General features: G+C 47.2%; 1 protein-coding gene across 8 annotated transcripts in view; it reads left to right on the plus strand.

Moving 5' to 3' along the window:
• The window catches only part of CUX1 (cut like homeobox 1), a 1,076,531-nt gene that overhangs the window by 550,776 nt on the left and 506,208 nt on the right, over window positions 1-19,547 (plus strand). For all 8 annotated transcript variants that reach the window (XM_029612600.1, XM_029612603.1, XM_029612599.1 and 5 more), the window contains exon 6: window positions 12,455-12,578. In XM_029612600.1, the coding sequence (XP_029468460.1) occupies window positions 12,455-12,578 (124 nt within the window). The remainder of the gene's footprint in view (window positions 1-12,454; window positions 12,579-19,547) is intronic.

The following is a 19,547-nucleotide window of genomic DNA, read 5'->3' on the forward strand; positions in this document are numbered from 1 at the left end:
CGTGTGTAGGCAGCTCGAGACTCATATGTGCATATGGGGGGGGGGGGGAGGATTTAAAAAGCTACGAGCTTTTATAAATTTTTTTTTTATTAGACTCCACATGCCGGCTGGCCGGCCGCCGGCGCATGCTTCCCCAGGACAGCAGCTAATGGCACTGTCCCGGTGTGCCCAGACCATGACCCCCAGCCCATCCCTTTCAGACAAGTCGGTACTTCAGCGCATATCTGGGTATATGCACGTGGCTGAGCCCATTATAAAATGCGCTCAGGTGCTCAAGGTCCGGCCAAGTGTAACCCCCAAAATTTACGCATGCAGCATTTTTTAAATCGGGGCATTCGTGAATGTTTGTGAAATCTGCAGTTTAAGCAATTCTCGTATGTATTGTCTTTCCTTTTCTTATTTTGTGCTTAAATAAAATCTTGGAAACCTGTGACTGGTACGTTGTCTGACTGTCTGAAGTGGTCCCTAGGTGATAGGGTTGTCAATTTTGCTGAATTGGCAGTGGCTCAGCCACCACCGACTAATGCAAGGTAACTAATCAGCATACAGAGTTTTGCACTGACTTTGATGACTAATTTATGAAAATACATCTAATCAAATATGTGTCAAAAGCTAACTAACAAGATAAAGGAAGGATATCACAAACTACTCACACTCAGACATCTTAAACACATCCTTGCACAGGATGATTTCAGAACAGTCCTGCAACTTCTCATCTTCTCCTACCTAGACTATTGCAACGCCCTGCTACTTGGCCTACCACTTGCTACCATCCATCCACTCCAGATCCTACAGAGCACAGCAGCCAGAATTCTAACAGGTACAAAAAAACATGAGCACATAACTCCTACCCTCATCTCACTACACTGGCTCCCAATAAAATACCGAATAGACTACAAAGTACTAACAATCCTGCATAAAATAATCATAGGTCATCAAAACAACTGGCTAATCAAATCCATCAACATCCACGCTCCAAAACAGAACCTATGCTCAACAAATAAATGCCTCCTCAAAATCTCTCACGCCAAAACCACAAAACTGAACACAACCCATGAGAGAGCCATATCAATCGCCAGCCCCACACTATGGAACTCAATACCAATCAAAATAAGATCTCAACCAAACACTAAAACCTTCAAAAAAGAGCTGAAACCTGGCTGTTCACCAGAGCTTTCTCAAACTCACTAAATCAAACACACTACCAGACACCCATGCAACCCAACACCAAGAAGAAATCTCCATCCCTGGCTTTTTTGATGCTTAGTGATGAATAAAGAATCAAGAATCCTTGGTGTTTACCTGGTGTTTACCGGTTCTTTTTTCTTGGTTGCTTCAACAAAATAACATCCAACCTTCGAATACCTAAGACACTGTGCAAATGACCTCACATCATATATCTAACATAATATATTTTATTTTTATTTTATTTAGATCTATCATATCATAAAATATCTATATCTTAATTATTCCTTGAACCTTAAAACCCTGCTGTTACTGACCTCACTGTATAACTCACCCAAACTATACACCTTTCCTTTCTAACTTACTCATTAACCCATTCAACGCCTTAATAGAACATGTTGTATGTAATAACTAACACTCAAACCCCCAAGTTGTAATCCAATTGCAAGACAACCTGTTGTGATGATGTTCATATAACCTTTTTTTCACGATTACTGTAAACCATTCTGATGGCGAAACCGAATGATGGTATACAAAACACATTAAATAAATAAATAAAATAAACAACAGTGTGGCAAGCACAATAAACTGAGCTGCATTGTAAAATTTCACATCTCTAGCTCATTTGCATGTTTCACGGTTGGATGCCAAAAATGGCTCTTTTTAACATAGTGCATTCACAAATGCAAATGATGCTTGTCTTTGGGACTGTAATTCTGACCAAAGCAAGGCTGGGTCCAAGATGAAACAGGGTGACTTTTGTAGCAAAACAGGTGCTCTTTCAAATGACATTAGAAAGAACAAAATTAAAAATTACACAGTAGAGATATTTGCACCCAAACAATGGCAAATATTTGCATAAAAAGGTGACGTCATGGCTTTATGTAACTATATCTTTGCTTCCACTTGGTTGCAAAGCCCCCTAGTGTAAATCCTAGATGTACGTAATGGGCCATGACTATTGATCCAGTTATGGCCTGAATCAAAGTATACATCAGGAACAATAGGAGTCAAAACAGGCCTTAAATTTCTTTTGTAAAATGTTTCATGTAGTTTGCTGGCCCATAAAAAGGGTGGCAAGCTCATGTTAAATTCTAAAGTTTGCATAGGAACTTAGCATCAGAGGTTGTAATAATCTACAACATTTCAGGCCCCTAACAGGGGTTGTTTGTCTGCAGTGCCCAGACAAAGTGGCGGTTTTGTGTTGCACAGAGTACAGTATTCTAAGAGTGACCTTGATTCAGCTGCTTCTAGCTCTTGAATCAATAGAGATCCAGCTGAAAAATTGTACATAGTTTCGTGTGAGGCACTACCGAACATCCTCACAAAATTTTATTCAATTTGAAGGAGATCGAGTGTGGATGATTTTCTAAATTGGTCCACTTGACATGGATGTCCCCATTCCTTATAGCTCATTGCTGGGCATATAAGCAGTGACTTTCCCATGTCTACCTTGTTAATTGACTTCTCCTCTAGGAACTTGTCCAGTTCTTTTAAACCCAGCTATGCTAGAAGCCTTGACAATGTTCTCCAGCAACAAAATTTACAGCTTGTTTGTTTCTACAATTTGTTTTAAATCTGCTACTTATTGGTTTCCTGGAGTATCCCCTAGTCATTGTACTATTGGACAGGGAATATAAGCTTTGCCTATTTACCTGTTCCACTCCTCTCTTATCTGTTCTCCAAGCTGAAGAGTCCTAACCTGCTCAGCCTTTCTCAAGAAGACAGCCATTCAATCTCTGTTATTATTTTTATTACCTTTGAACAGTCTCGAGACCAGGAGAAGGCCTGCTATATTTGAAAATGCTTTGGTTTTCTCATCTTTCAGAAGAACATGCTTCCTGCAACAGGAAACCCAATATGTTTCTTTTAAAATCTATTTCCCTTTTACACAAGGCATGTGGTTTCCCGTTTACAAGGATCTGTGAATATCCAGCCCTGTGCTACAATGGCACCATCATCTGGGCAAAATACATTCTGGCTTGGACTCATGCATCTGTATATTCTATGATTAATATTTTTGGGAGGAAGAAAAGAATGAGGGGGGTCAACCCGGTCAGGGGGGAGAGGGCAGTAGAGTAGAAAGATAGCAGTGGACTTTTACTGCTCTAACGCAGTCTGTTTTGAATGAAATTCCTGCTGCTGTGCTATTCATAGTTCTAGTCCATTGATTCTTTAAAGAGAATAAAATAATCGTGTTTTGAATTCAAGAACTGAAATTCCAAGATTGAGTCAGTATTTTTCTGTTTTGTTTTTTTCCCCACAAACTTCCCACCTGGCTAAGAGCTGACAAGATTTGTGCTGATGAGGTGAAACCTTCAGCTGTCTGCAAGTCACTGTGTTTTAGTTAACATGTTTTCTTTGAGGATATTTGTGTTCTCACAGGACAAGCAGGATGGTGGTCCTCACATATGGGTGACATCATCAGGATGGAGCCCAATCACGGAAAACTTCTGTCAAAGTTTCCAGAACTTTGACTGGCCCCTACTGGGCATGCCCAGCATGGCACTAACCCTGCAGCCAGCTGGGGTCCCCCTTCAGTCTTCTTTTTTCCGCGCAGCAGTAGCTTCGCGGTATAGGAGCTCTGAAGAGATTCCTGACAGGAATTTTCCTCACGGAGTTAATAAAAATTAGATTGCCCCACAGGGGTCCCTCCTCTAACTTTTCTCAGGCTGTGGTACTCCAGTAAGTTTTTCACTATTTTTTGTCGTTTGCAGTCGAGTTTGGCCCTCGCGACCTACTGGCCATCGACCGTACCGCGGCTCGATTTTTCTATGGCCATGGTGTCGGGTTTTCGTCGGTGCCCGGACTGTACTCGCACCATGTCTATCACAGACCCTCATCGAGACTGTGTAATGTGTTTTGGCCGTGAGCATGATGTCCTGACTTGCACCAAATGTGCCCTCATGACACCAAAAGGTCGTAAAGCCAGAATGGAGAAGATGGGACTCCTCTTCTGTGCTCACACCCCGACGCTGTCCATTGCATAGACGTCATCGGAACCGGCACCGTCGAAGTCGCACCAGCATCGACCACCGTCCGGTGACCATCCGCCATCGACGTCTTCAAGGCCATCGACTCCCGTTTCTCCCCCTCAAGATCGAGGGGATCGCAGGGAGAAACATTGCCATCGGCATCGGAAGTCTCGGACCGTCGGGAGCGAAATCATCGACCTCACCACCGTCCGAGCCACCATCGAAGAAGCCCTGTCCAGGAACGGCACAGACCATTCCTGTGACCGGGACATAGAGGCCACCCTCACCCAATCGGGATTTGGGAGTCGAGATTCCGCCTGTAAAGGTGGTCCCTCCGACTGTGCCTCAGCCTCTCTCTTCCGTCACGGAGCCGGGGCTGATTGCCCCAGGTCTCTGGGAAGAACTGGACCGGCTGGTCCAGGAGGCCATCGACAAGGCGATGCAATGACTCCAGGTTCCTCCAGCACCGACACCGGCATTGAGAGTGGAACCAGTCACCGACCCGATTCCAGCAGCGCTGGCACCGCTGCTATCCCGGATGGAGGCGCTCATGACTGCCCTTCCACCGGTGATTCCCGGGTCTCTGATGGCTCCGGTGCGCTCCCCGATGACGGCTTCATCAGGAGGAGAAACACCGTTCCGCATTCCTCCTTCGGGGGTATTGCCTCAGCCATCGATGCCATGTCGTCCCTCGCCACCGATTCATTCATCAGGGGCGATACGCACATCGGCGCCATCGATGCCTATGATGCCGGCATCGATACCCCCCAGGGTGTCCACGGTGCCCCCGGTGATTCCTTCGATTTTCTCGGAGCCTCAGCCGGGCCCTTCGGGTATCCAACCCCCTTCTCGTCCTACAGGTCAGCCTGCTGATCCTTATGACACCTGGGGTGATGATACTTCCACAGACACCGATGACTTGCCTTCACCTCCCTCTCCTACTGAAAGTAGAAAGCGTTCTCCTCCAGAGGACCTTTCTTTCATTAATTTTGTGAAGGAAATGTCGGAATTGGTTCCTTTTCAGCTTCAGACGGAGCAAGATGATAGGCACCAGATGATGGAGCTTCTCCAGTTCCTGGATGCCCCTAAACTGATAACTTCTATTCCCATTCATCAAGTTCTTCTTGACCTCCTCAAAAAGAACTGGGAAAATCCTGGATCCATTGCCCCAGTACACAGAAAGGCTCACACTTCCTATCTAGTACAGTCAGCCCCTGGCTTTCAAAAATCTCAGCTCGACCACCACTCAGTTGTGGTAGAATCAGCTCAAAAGAAAGCAAAAAGGAAGAAGCCTCACTCCTCTACCCCTTCTGTCAAGGAACACAAGTTCCTAGACAATATTGATCGACGAGTGTTCCAAGGGGCCATGCTCATCTCCAGAATTGCTTCTTACCAGCTGTATATGACCCAATACCACAGGGTCATTTTCAAGCAAATACAGGACTTCTCTGAAACCCTGCCTGACCAATTCCAGGAACATCTTCAAATCCTTGTCAACAAGGGCTTTGAGGCAGGAAAGCATGAGATAAGAACAGCTTACGATATCTTCGACTCTTCCACTAGAGTATCTGCAACTGCCATTTCGGCAAGACGCTGGGCCTGGCTCAAGTCTTCTGACCTTCACCCAGAAGTACAAGACAGGCTCTTTGACCTGCCCTGTATAGGAGATAATCTGTTTGGTGAACAGATTCAGCAAATAGTGGCTGAATTAAAGGACCATCGTGAGACCCTCAAACAGCTCTCATCGATACCTTCTGACTTCCCCGCTAGACAGCCCTTCAAGAAGGACTCTAAGAAGTCATTCTTCCGCCCAAGGAAGTACTATCCTCCACCAGCAAGGTCCCGAATTACGAGGCCCTATCAAAAATCTCAGCCTCGTCAGCCCCGGAAACAAAAGCCACAAGCAGCTCCCCAGCCGGGGCCTGCTTCAGGTTTTTTACTTTCCCTTGGAGAGCAGCAGCCTGATTCCTCTGCCAAGCATACCAGTGGGAGGTCGATTGTGCCACTTTCACGGCATGTGGCAATCAATCACAGCCGACCAATGGGTGCTAGCAATCATTTCTCAGGGTTACCACCTAAACTTTCTTGCTCTTCCACCGGACTCACCACCTCTACAAGCGTGGAGAGTAACCGACCACTGTCCTGGAGCAGGAGGTTTCCCTTCTTCTCCAGTTAAGAGCAATAGAACCCGTCCCTCTTTCACAACAAGGCCTAGGGTACTATTCCCGGTAATTTTTGATCCCCCAAAAATCCGGGGGGCTTCATCCAATTCTGGACATACGTGCCCTCAACAAGTACCTCCAGCGGGAAAAGTTCAAGATGGTAACCTTGGGCTCGCTTCTACCTCTTCTACAAAGAGGAGACTGGCTCTGCTCTCTGGACCTCCAGGATGCATACACCCACATTGCGATATCTCCAGCTCATCGCAAGTACCTCAGGTTTTTAGTAGGCCCAAAGCACTATCAATACTGAGTGCTTCCATTCGGCCTAGCATCGGCACCACGAGTCTTTACTAAATGTCTCGTAGTTGTTGCAACTTTTCTCAGGAAAGAAGGTGTTCACGTCTACCCCTATCTAGACGACTGGTTAATCAGGGCCCCAACCCAGCAAGCCACTCGATCGTCCCTGGATTTGACCGTACATACTTTAATTTCTCTAGGATTTCTCGTCAATTACGAGAAATCTTATTTAGTCCCATCTCAAACCTTGTCGTTCATTGGGGCAGACTTGGACACCTTGCAGGCAAAAGCCTTTCTACCTCAACAATGAGTGCAAACTCTCGTGTCCCTCACTCACCAGTTGCATTCTCAGTATACAGCAACAGCTCGGCAATTCCTTGTCCTTCTCGGACACATGGCATCCTCAGTCCATCTCAAACCAATGGCCCGCCTGACCATGAGGCTCATGCATTGGACTCTGAGGTCACAATGGATTCAAGCGACTCAGCCTCTGTCAACCATTGTCCACATCACTGACGTACTCCGTCTGTCTCTCGCCTGGTGGAAAGATCAGAACAATCTACTCCAGGGACTGCCTTTTCACCTACCAGGTCCTCAACTCATTCTCACCACCGACGCTTCTAAACTCGGGTGGGGGAGCTCATGTGAACGATCTACAGACACAAGGATCTTGGTCTCCAGAGGAAGCCAAACACCAGATAAATTTCCTGGAGCTTCGAGCAATGCGATATGCTCTCAGAGCTTTTCAGGATTGCCTATCAAATCACGTCATCCTGATTCAGACGGACAACCAGGTGGCCATGTGGTACATCAACAAGCAGGGAGGCACAGGCTCCTTCCTTCTGTGTCAGGAAGCTGCGCAGATTTGGGCGGAAGCGCTATCCCACTCGATGTACCTCAGGGCCACCTATTTGCCGGGAGTGCACAATGTCTTGGCAGACAAACTGAGTCATTTCTTCCAACCGCACGTGTGGTCTCTCAACCCCCGGTAGCGACCTCTCTCTTCCAGCAATGGGGTTATCCCCAAATAGACCTCTTTGCGTCCCCTCAGAACCACAAAGTGGACAATTACTGCTCCCTCATTCGGAGCGAGCACTCTCAGCCCAGAGATGCATTCTCCTTCTCGTGGGCAGCCGGTCTGCTTTATGCATTCCCTCCTCTTCCTCTTCTCTCGAAGACTCTCGTGAAGCTCAGTCAGGACAAGGGACCCATGATCCTGATAGCACCTCACTGGCCACGCCAAGTGTGGTTTCCCATACTCCAGGATCTCTCCATCCGTAGGCACATTCCCTTGGGAACGGACCCGCATCTGATCACTCAGAACGACGGATTTCTACGCCATACCAATCTTCAGGCCTTGTCCCTGATGGCATGGATGTTGAAAGGTTAATCCTTCAACCACTTAACCTTTCAGATTCGGTTTCTCGTGTCCTGATTGCTTCACGGAAGCCTTCCACAAGAAAGTCTTATTCCTATAAATGGAAAATGTATACATCATGGTGTTCTTCGCAGACACTTGATCCCTTTTCCTGTCCAATCCCAAGGTTTTTGGACTATCTCTGGCATTTATCGGAATCAGGTCTAAAGACCTCTTCCATCAGAATACATGTCAGTGCGGTAGCCACCTTCCATAAAGGTGTCAGGGATGTCCCTATATCGGTACAACCCCTCGTAACACGTTTTCTGAAAGGCTTGCTCCATATCAAGCCACCTTTACGTCCTCCGGCCCCTTCTTGGGACCTTAATCTGGTTCTCGGGCGGCTCATGAAACCACCATTCGAGCCTCTTCACTCCTGTGACCTAAAATATCTCACATGGAAAGTGATTTTCCTTTTGGCTATCACTTCAGCTCGCAGGGTTAGTGAGTTACAGGCCCTAGTTACCTATCCACCTTACACTAAACTCCTGCAGGACCGGGCGGTACTCTGCACTCACCCTAAGTTTTTGCCTAAGGTAGTTTCGGAATTTCACATTAATCAATCCATTATACTACCTATCTTCTTTCCCAGGCCCCACTCCAATCCAGGGGAACAGGCTCTGCATACCCTTGACTGTAAACGGGCTCTAGCATTCTACCTAGACCGTACAGTTGCCCACAGGAAGAGCACTCAGTTATTCGTCTCTTTCCACCCCAACAAATTAGGGCAAACTGTGGGTAAGCAGACTCTCTCCTCCTGGTTGGCGGACTGCATATCTTTTTGCTATCAGCAAGCCGGCATTCCTTTTCAAGACCGTGTTAAAGCACAATCTGTGAGGGCCATGGCAACTTCAGTAGCACACCTACGATCGGTGCCGCTTCCTGACATTTGCAGGGCTGCCACCTGGAGTTCTCTCCACACTTTCGCAGCCCACTATTGCTTGGACAAAGCCGGAAGACGAGATTCCATCTTCGGCCAATCTGTCCTGCGTAACCTATTTCCAACGTGACGTACCAACACCCTTCCGCCTGCCTGGTGGGGTTCAGGATGCCCTCTACCAACTTCCACCCCAGTTGTTGTGCCTGTTGCACGCCGTTGGGTACATTTGGTGCATGTTCGGACATCCTCAGCTTGTTACTCACCCATATGTGAGGACTACCATCCTGCTTGTCCTGTGAGAAAGCAAGTGTTGCTTACCTGTAACAGGTGTTCTCACAGGACAGCAGGATGTTAGTCCTCACGAAATTCACCCGCCGCACCGCGGTGGTGGGTTTGTAACTTTTTGTTGTTTTATTTTTTCGGCACTGCCTGTAGCTATCAAATAAGACTGAAGGGGGACCCCTGCTGGCTGCAGGGTTAGTGCCATGCTGAGCATGCCCAGTAGGGGCCAGTCAAAGTTCTGGAAACTTTGACAGAAGTTTTCCATGATTGGGCTCCATCCTGATGATGTCACCCATATGTGAAGACTAACATCCTGCTGTCCTGTGAGAACACCTGTTACAGGTAAGCAACACTTGCTTTTTGCTTAATTATGAACAAGATTATGAATCTTCACCTCAGCAGTCCGTCAATCATTCAGGTGCCCTCCATTTTTGTATACAGTGGTGACACATTTTTAAGAGTGATACTAGAGTTCATTGCATTGTGATTAGTATACCATCCCATCACCCATTATGTTGCTTTTTATAAGCTATTATGTGGCTGATTATGCATGACCCTCCTGCCTATAGTCTCTCATTTTGATTTTTGAAGATTCAAACTCTGGAACCTTGGTGTTAGTAACCTGAAAAGGCATGGAAACAAGATAAAATAAAGTTAAAATAAAACCAAAATAAGCATGAGTTCTGCTTTAATGTGTTTCACACAAGTGTCAATACATTCAGCTTAATGTAAAATAGGCTTATAGAGTACAGTTTTGCTTATATTATTTAGCCCTGGTGGAATTCTGCACTACTGCGGAGTGCAGAATTTGCGCAGAATTCCCCCCTGTTCAGAATTGCCATTTTTTGTGCAGAATTGCTAAATTCTGCGCAGAAAATAGCAGAGGAGACCCCAGCATGCCGCGAATGGAGCACATCCCGCAGCACACGCGGACCTTTGTCTTCACGCATGGCAGCAATGCAGGCCCCGGCGCGCCGTTCATGGTGAAGATGGAAGGCCCCTGTGTGCCGCGAATGGAGTGTGCTCCACTCGCAGCGAAGATGGAAGGCCCCCATGTGCCGCAAACTGAATGTGCTCCGCTCGCGGCAAAGATAAAGGCCCCGGTGAGAGAGTGTGTGTGTGTGTGTGTGTTTATGTGAGAGGGGAGGGGAGGGTGAGAGAGCAGGTGGGTGTGTGAGAGAGCATGGGAGGTAAGAGAGAGGTGGGGGGGATGCTTGAGTGTGGGTTTCAGAAAGAGGGAGCCTATATGAGGGGTATGGGGGAGGGTGTGAGAGAGCATGGGAAGTTAGAGAGTGGGGGGGATGCTTGAGTGTGGGTTTCAGAGAGGGAGCCTATATGAGGGGGTGTGGGGGAGGGGAGGGTGAGAGAGCAGGAGGGTGTGAGAGAGCATGGGAGGTAAGAGAGTGGGGGGATGCTTGAGTGGTGGTTTCAGAGAGAGGGAGCCTATATGAGGGGTGTGGGGGAGGGGAGAGAGAGAGCAGGAGGATGTGAGAGCATGGGAGGTAAGAGAGTGGGGGGTATGCTTGAGATGGGTTTCAGAGAGAGGGAGCCTATATGAGGAGATTGTGAAAGAGTGTATGTGTGTGTATGTGAGAGAGAGAGAGACTGGGAGCTCGTGTGTATGAAAAAGGGATCGTGTGTATGTGAGAGTGCTAGCCTGTGTGAAGGGATTGTGTATGTGTAAGACAGAGCCTGTGTGAAGGGGTGCATGAAAGAGACATAGGTAGCCTGTGTGAGGATGTATATGTGAGTGAGAAAGGGAGCTTGTGTGGGTGTGTATGAGGGCCCTGTATGAGGGGATGTGTGTTTGTGTGTGCGGGAGCCTGTATGAGGGGGTGTGTATGTGCACTAGAGAGAGGGAGCATGTGTGTGAGAGAGGGAGGGATAGAGGGAGCCTGTATGAGGGGGTGTGTATGTGTACTAGAGAGAGGGAGCATGTGTGTGAGAGAGGGAGGGATAGAGGGGAGCCTGTTGTGTGAGGGGCAGTTGTGTGAGGGGCAGTACTGAGAACGGGATCGAACTCTGGGACTAGATATAGAGTGGAAGGGGTTGAATCTGGAGGTGGAGGGGAGAGATACTAGCAGGTGGAGGAGTTGGGGACTGAGAGGGCAAAGTGGTCAGGGGAGTAGGTAGAGCGAGTGGAAGGGACACTCTTACAGTTAATTTCTAGGGAAATTCTGCTCAAAATATTTAAAATTTTGCTTCTCTAAGTAATAACTCTTTTCTGTATTAATTTAAAATATAATTACTTAAAAGACTGTCATGTAAATTATGTTATTTTGACCAATATAAAGTTTGCAGAATTTTAAGTTTTTGTATGCAGAATTTAAAATTTTTTTGTGCAGAATTCCCCCAGGAGTAATTATTTACTTTAAAATATATTACAAAGCTCTTCATATACATGAATAAGCAGTGTTTTCTTTGTCCCAGAATTCTGTCCCATCAGGGATTACTGCTTAGGAGCATAACATATTTTTAATTGCTAAATATCTTACCTAGTGAGTCAAAGCATATTTTTATACCCATCTAAAATTATCTTTAGATTTACATCAAATGTCAAGTGAATTCTGCTGACATATAACACAATAATTGTTGCTGCATTTCCTGCTGACTGGTTTATTGACCAAAGTATAAGTGACTAGTGATAATTACATTGACACATACAGCTACTTTTAATAGCTAGAGGGGAAAAGGTAGGCTCCAGTTTGTCTGCTGAATTTGATCTAGTCTCATTGGAGCAATTGAATAAAATAAAACTGCCACATTTTTCATCACTGCTAAAGGAAATCAAAAAACTGGAGCACAAATGCATTGAGTGAGATTCATCTAGTGCAAGATTTGGATATCCTTGTGAGCTCTGTGAACTGTACAAAATAAAAATATTTTTTTATGTTAATCTAATTTTTAAACCCACATTGAAACGTCATTCATCTCCACTCAGCAGAAAGCTAATTTGAAAACTAGTAAATTAGGTGATATTATATTTTAACATTGATTTTTTTGCAGTTGTGTTAGAGAAACCCTAACTCTGCTTCCCAGCAAAATCCATTGATTGTTCTCAACTGAAACGTTTAAAGTTCAATTTAACATTTAGGGAGTAAAAGGTTTCTGAAGGGACTCAAATCCATTGATTTTATATCAGAATTGAAGAGCTGAAGTTTAAAACACACTGAACTTACACGGTAAAACAAGCCTTGTATTACATAACCACATGGCACTATGTAAACTGTTTCTTCATTCTTTTTTTTTTTTTTAGAGGTTACAATAAAAGCACTTAAAGAAAAAATCAGAGAATATGAACAGACCCTGAAGAATCAGGCAGAGAATATAGCTCTTGAGAAGGAACAGAAGTTGCAAAATGACTTTGCAGAAAAGGAGCGGTGAGTAGTGCATAATATCAAGTCATTTCATTCCCTTTAATTAATGTTTATGACATAGAATTTAAAGCAACAGTGTTAACACTTGACTTGAATGGAAAGGGCATCTTGTAGAGTGACTTTTTGGCAGAGTGAGCATTTGAGTTGGGCTACTGTAAGGACAGGCAAACTTTCTTAATTTTTTAAGTATTGTATCATTATGTAGTTTATTATTATCTAGACTGCTGGCAGTTTTCTCACTGGAAATAAAAGACAAGATTTCCTAGCATGTAGCAGATGGGCTCAGGACCAATGGGTATAATGTACTCCTGATAGCAGTTGGGAGATGGAGTCAGATTTCAATCTGACATCAGCCTACATATACCCGTGCAGGGAGCTTAGCTCTTCAGTATTTCTCAGTCTCCTAAGCAGTTAAGGACACTACACATGCTTGCACAGCGTTAGAAAATCCAAACCAAAGAAGAAAGAATAAAGAAAATTTACCTCTACGAGACTAGCCCTGCTTCTCCTGCGGTGATACCTAAGGGTCCCTCCCCCAGTCGAGAATTCCTGAGGTGATTTCCGAGATCCCTCAGAGGCGAGCCTCAGTCCGGTAGCCAGTTCCCAGCGTGGACTTAGCCCTCAGAGTGGCTTAGAGGCAGCGGGTGCAATACCGAGCGCGGCGGTGAAGGTATTTTCCCTCTCCCCCCGCAGCCAGAGACCGCCCAGCACGAGACTGGGAAACACCGAGACAAGGTAAGGTAGAAAACTTTCTTAAAGTCTCCGGTCTCTGAGGCTCGGATAGCCGCACAGATCGTCCTTCCGGCGTCTGTTTAATCGGGTTGAGCAGCCCCTTCCGGACTAGACCCCGATCCGGCACGATGGTCCACACCCGTGGAAACCCTCCGGGGAGGGGGGGTGTCGCCATCTTGCCCGCGTGGTCGTCGGCACCATTCCCCTCTCTTGTTCGCCGTATTGTCCGCACAACTGAGCCATGCGCACAGCGGCGAGCCGGGTGCACAAAGGACTTGTGTGCACAGCGATGCGCACAACTGTGCCAGGCAGACAGCAGCATGCACAGCGGTGCCCGGCGCACAGCGGCACGCACAACGGTGCCAGGCGCACAGATAGGCTTGTGCGCACAGCGGCGTGTGCATCCCCGCTAAGCGCACAAATAGCGGCCTGCAGTCACATCTTCCGGCATCCTGCATGCACCTACGCGTACAGATGAGTTTTGAGCCACTCCACACGCACAAATCATGGCACCGCCGGCCAAGAAAGCCAAGGGATAAGCCCTCTGCCCAGTCTGCCACCTGAGAGCTGCGCAACCCGAAGTGCTCTCTGCCCTATGGCTGCAGTGCGAAGAGGCTCTGGGGAAACCAAGACAAGGCCCCCCTCAGCCAGTAGAGGAATCCGGCTCCACCAATGATAGTACCCCGGACTTCTCTATCTCCGGCTCGGCCTCTCCTCAGATGGGCTCCTCGGGGAAAGCCACTGGATTCAGTATAGACCCAGGGACCTTTTCCTGGGTGGAATTCTTCAAAGAGCTGCAAACGTTTGTCCAGGCGCAATTGGTGCCACCTGTGACACAGCCACAGTCCCCACCAGAAGAGAAAAATCTTCCAGGCCCCTCTCGGCCTCCACGAGACATGCCTCCTCCGGGCAAAAGCGTCCCCTTAGGGGACACAGACACCTTGAAGGAAGAACCAGACTCCCTAGCGGAAGGGGAAATCCCTCCAGGGATGGAACCGTACCGAACCATGATGCGTTTCTTCTCCAAAGACAAGCTATCAGATCCCGTGTCTCTGAGTCTTGAAGACGCTGGCCATCCCAGGCACAAGTACCACAGTGAAGCCAAAGACAAACCCTGTTCTGGTCGGGCTCTGTCAGGCCTCATGCTATTTCCCAATGCTGCAGGCCGTACAACAACTGATTGACTTGGAATGGAAGGCCCCGGAGGCCAGCTTCAAAGGAGGACAGGCCCTAGAAGCCCTGTACCCCCTGGAACCCTCAGCCAAAGAACTCCTAGGGTTCCCCAAAGTGGACGCCATGGTCCGCACTATTTCAAAGCGCACTACCATCCCAGTCGAAGGGGGAGTTGCACTCAAGGATACCCAGGACAGATGTCAGGCATCAATCCTTAAACAGTCATTTGATGTCACAGCTTATGACCCTGCAGATCGCCGCCTGCTGCGCCATGGTGACACATACCTGCTTGTCACTCTCCAGGGATGCAACCACTTCTGCGGAAACATTAGAACTGGCGATATCTTTCCTTATGAATGCGACCTCTGATCTGGTGCGCACCTCCACCAGGGGGTCTCATCCATAGTGGCAACCAGAAGGCAACTCTGGCTCTGATGTTGGTCAGTCAACGCGACCTCCAATACGAAACTCATGAGAATGCCCTTTAAAGAATCCCTCCTGATCGGAAGCAAACTGGAGAAGTTAGCTGACAAATGGGGCGAATCCCCAGTACCACGGTTACCGGAGGATAGGAACAAAAAAAACCCAACGCCTCTCTCCCCGAAGATCCAAGGGCAGAGGAGCCCAGCGTTTTAGACCGTACAAAACCACATACCAAGCACCTCGCCCCGCAGGCAGGGGCCAGTCCTTTCAGAAGACACACAACAAGAGGGGAGCCGGCTCAGGTACAGGCCCCGGTCGCCCCCCACAATTAGAATCAACAGACCTATCCACAGGAATACGCCAAACTGGAAATAAAAGGCAAGATTGCACACGGGCCGATACAGGAATGGAGCGGTAGGAAGAGCTGCGTTAGTGCCGGGCGCACCCGCGTTTGCCGCACGCACAGTCCGGCTCACCTACCGCTCGATACTGTATTGAAATAGCTTGCAAATGCAAGCCACGTCCAAGAAGCGTCCGAGAAGGGTTAGGCCTGCTCCAGCATTTAATCTGTCTGCCTGAAATTCCTAATTTTCCATTCTCTGTCTCTGTTTTTCCTTATTTTCCCATCTCACTGCTCCTGTTCTCTCGCCCTACCTATCAGTACCCTGTCACTCCTGTTTGTTTTTCTGGATTCCCAGCCCCCATATCCCTTAGGTTTTCCCACCTCTCACCACTTCATCTCCCCACAGGCATATAAATTGCAGGACTCAGGAGAGGTAACAGGTACTGCAGGAAACAGTGAAAGCACTGCCTTTCTTGTCTTGCCTCCTTTCTGTGCATTCTTCATTTCCTGCCAGGAAGCCCATGCAATAGGAAGACAGGAGGAGAAGAAAGGAGCAGTTGAGGGGACTGGAAGCACACTGCTTTCATTGTTCCCTGCGATGTCTGCTTCCTCTGCTTTAATTCTATGATCATCTACCTCGCGTGCTGCCCTCAAGTTAGTGGTGGCAGTTTTACCTGCTTCTCATCTGCTTTGAGAATGGGAGATACAGCAGGTGATCTAGAACAGCAAAGTTGGCGATTATGTGGCAGTTCATTCTCTCTTCTCCTTGAGGCAACATTAATCTGGCTATGTACAGGTTAAGAGCCACTGTTTTAGAGCACACTTGATACAACTGGTGAGATTTGGTTTAGTTATTTTCGTTATATATAGTTTTATGTTTGGTCTGAATTGGCCTAGTAACATAATAAATGATGGCAGAAAGACACAAATGGCCCAACCAGTTTGTCCAGCAAAAGTTTTCAGGATTGTAACTGCTGCTCTGTGCAGGTTTCCTCCCCATGCCTTCTGTTTAGATTTTTAACTGCCTCTCTTTGCATGTTACCCCAGTACTTCATTACCATCCTTGGGATCTTTTGTGTTTATCTCATGAATTCCAGTACTGTTTTGTTTCTCCACTACCTCCAGGTAGTTGGGCATTCCAAGTTTTCTGTACCCATCAGTGAAAAAAATATTTTCTGATATTGGTCCTGAGGCTTTTTGTTCATTTGCTAATGGGAAGTGAGAATTTTGGAGGTTAATTATCAACTTGCTGGTGGCTGCTATGATAATTTTTCACCCAGTTCACTAAACCACCCAAACCATCTTCTAACTTATTCACCTTCCCTCTTTCTCATCCCCTTTAGAAGCATTCATTTACTGTCAACCCCCATTAGATGCACTCATCTACTCTCTGATCCCCTATTGATAGCCCTACCCATCTCTCTCAAATCCTTTCATCTGTATATTCACCAACCACTTCCTAATCCTCTCCCTGTCATGCATTAAGAACATAAGAAATTGCCATGCTGGGTCAGACCAAGGGTCCATCAAGCCCAGCATCCTGTTTCCAACAGAGGCCAAAACCAGGCCACAAGAACCTGGCAATTACCCAAACACTAAGATCCCATGCTACTGATGCAATTAATAGCAGTGGCTATTCCCTAAGTAAAATTGATTAATAGCCATTAATGGACTTCTCCTCTAAGAACTTATCCAAACCTTTTTTGAACCCAGCTACACTAACTGCACTAACCACATCCTCTGGCAACAAATTCCAGAGCTTTATTGTATGTTGAGTGAAAAAGAATTTTCTCCGATTAGTCTTAAATGTGCTACTTGCTAACTTCATGGAATGCCCCCTAGTTCTTCTATTCTTCGAAAGTGAAAATAACCGATTCACATCTACTCGTTCAAGACCTCTCATGATCTTAAAGACCTCTTATCATAGCCCCCCTCAGTCATCTCTTCTCCAAGCTGAACAGCCTTAACCTCTTCAGCCTTTCCTCATAGGGAAGCTGTTCCATCCCCTTTATCATTTTGGTTGCCCTTCTCTGTACCTTCTCCATCGCAACTATATCTTTTTTGAGATGCGGCGACCAGAATTGTACACAGTATTCAAGTTGTGGTCAATTTCTCCCCTAATGTATTCACCCATCTTCCCAGTCCCTTCCTGACAATGCATTTAGTCACCTCCCTGATCCATCCCTCTCGCCCATCCAATTGGCTGGAGAAGAGTACAGCAATATACCTCCTTCCTGCTGGTCGTCCTCTACCACTGTCCTGGACTTCACTACAGTGGAAGCAGCAGAGAGTGGCCAGTAGGAGGGAAGGTATGGTTTGCTCTTCTATTCTAAATGCCTTGGCTCATTTACCTGAACTGTCATTGAGGACTTGATGCTATCCCATTCTCTGCATTCTAGCTACCACCTCTACAGCTCTTTGTAGCTCTGGGTGAGTTTCGGTTATGTAATACCTGTACTCTTATGCGGAGCCATAGAAGTATTTGGATGTAGAGCCAGAGATTGTTGAAAGCCTGGTGGTGGGAGAAGTTGTGACTCTTAAAAAGCCTTTGGTATTTGCAGTTGAGATCAACTTACTCCCTCAATAAGACCTCACAGCCCCTCACATTGCCATTCAGCACTGTTTATGACTTACTACTATTAATAGATGCTGCTTTTCAGCACTCACTCTGACTTGCCTATGCAGTGGATCCTCACAATTTTGTGATGTTCAAGATTCTGTTTTTCCATAGGTCCATTCTGTAAGATTGATCCTTCCTTTTATGCTGCTGTCTTTCCCACAAGTTACCCTTTATTAGTTTTATTTAGGTAATGTGCAGCAAATATTGCTTTCCTAGCGTGTAGCCAGATAGACTCAGAACAAGTGGGTATAGTGTGCTCGTGCTAGCAGTTGGAGACGGATCTGACGTCAGCACGGGTACATATACCCCCACAGGAAGTGAAGCATTTCAGTAATTTCCGTCTCCAAAGCAGTTTGGAGAGCCTGCACGCTCGCTGAGCGTGTTTTCCAATACTACTTTTCTACTTTCTCCTTTCTATATTCTACTTACTAAATTTCTACAGGAACATCGAGCCCCGCACTCCTGCGGTGATACCCTCGGGTCCCTCCTCCAGTTGAGTTTCCCGGGGTGATTTCCGTGATCCCTCGGAGGTCTAGGCCTCGGTCCGGTGGCCGAATCGCGGCAGGGATCTAGCCCCCGAGCGTGAAGGGCTTGGGTCGGGCTAAGAGGCGCCTCGATCCCGGCATGGATCTAGAGGCAGCGGGTGCATTTCCTCAGAAGCGGCGGTGAAGGTATTTCCCCCCTCCCCCCGCAGCCGGAGACCGCCCGGGTTCCAGCCGGGAAGCGCCGAGGATCAGGTAAGGCGTACATCTCTTATATTTGGTCTCCGAGGTCTGAGGATCGGCAGCGTTGCCTGTATGCGGCACGCCGTGGAGGTCGTCATTTTGTCGGCCTTGTTCAGGTATTGAGTGCCCATGATAGGCGCCTGTATACTATTGAGCGTATATTGCTGACCGCATATTATTGTGCGTATATTGTATGTCCTTTGAGCGTGTATTACTGACCGCATATTATTGTGCGTATATTGTATATCCTTTGAGCGTATATTACTGGCCGCATATTATTGTCCGTATATTGTATTCAGCGTATATTGCTGCTGCATATCATTGAGTGCATATTATTGAGCGCATATTGTATTCAGCGTATATTGCTGCCGCATATCATTGAGCGCATATTGTATTAAGCGTATATTGCTGCCACATATCATTGAGCGCATATTATTGAGCGCATATTGTATTAAGCGTATATTGCTGCTGCATATTATTGAGCACATATTATATTAAGCCTATATTCTTCGCAAGGATGGAACATTCGAACGCCCCGGCGTCTCCTGCGGCGGCGCCTTCTGATTCCGGCGTGAAAGCTCTCGGCCTCTGCTCAGCATGCCAGCTTAGAGCCACGCACAGCGAGGAGCCAGACTCCCTTTGTGCCCAATGTGAGGAGGCAGTGGGAGCCTCGGGCCAGGACCAGTCTCAACCGAGGTTTGCTGACAGTTCCCCAGGGGCCACCCCGGACTTAGCAGGCAGTCTCGAACAACCTGGGATCCCGGGGGACCTGGTACCCTGACGGCTAAAGACTGCTTCCATTTCCTGGGTGGATCTCTTTAAGGGGATCCATACCTTTGTACAGATGCAATCAGCTTCCCGTCCAGGCCCTGCTGCTGCTGCTATTGCTACTCCAGCGGATCCTGCCCCTGGACCTTCGCGCCCTTATCGTGGGCACCCACCTCCGGGCAGTGCGG

This window comes from Rhinatrema bivittatum, chromosome 8 (genome assembly GCF_901001135.1).
Source record: "Rhinatrema bivittatum chromosome 8, aRhiBiv1.1, whole genome shotgun sequence".
Classification (NCBI taxonomy): Eukaryota; Metazoa; Chordata; class Amphibia; order Gymnophiona; family Rhinatrematidae; genus Rhinatrema; species Rhinatrema bivittatum.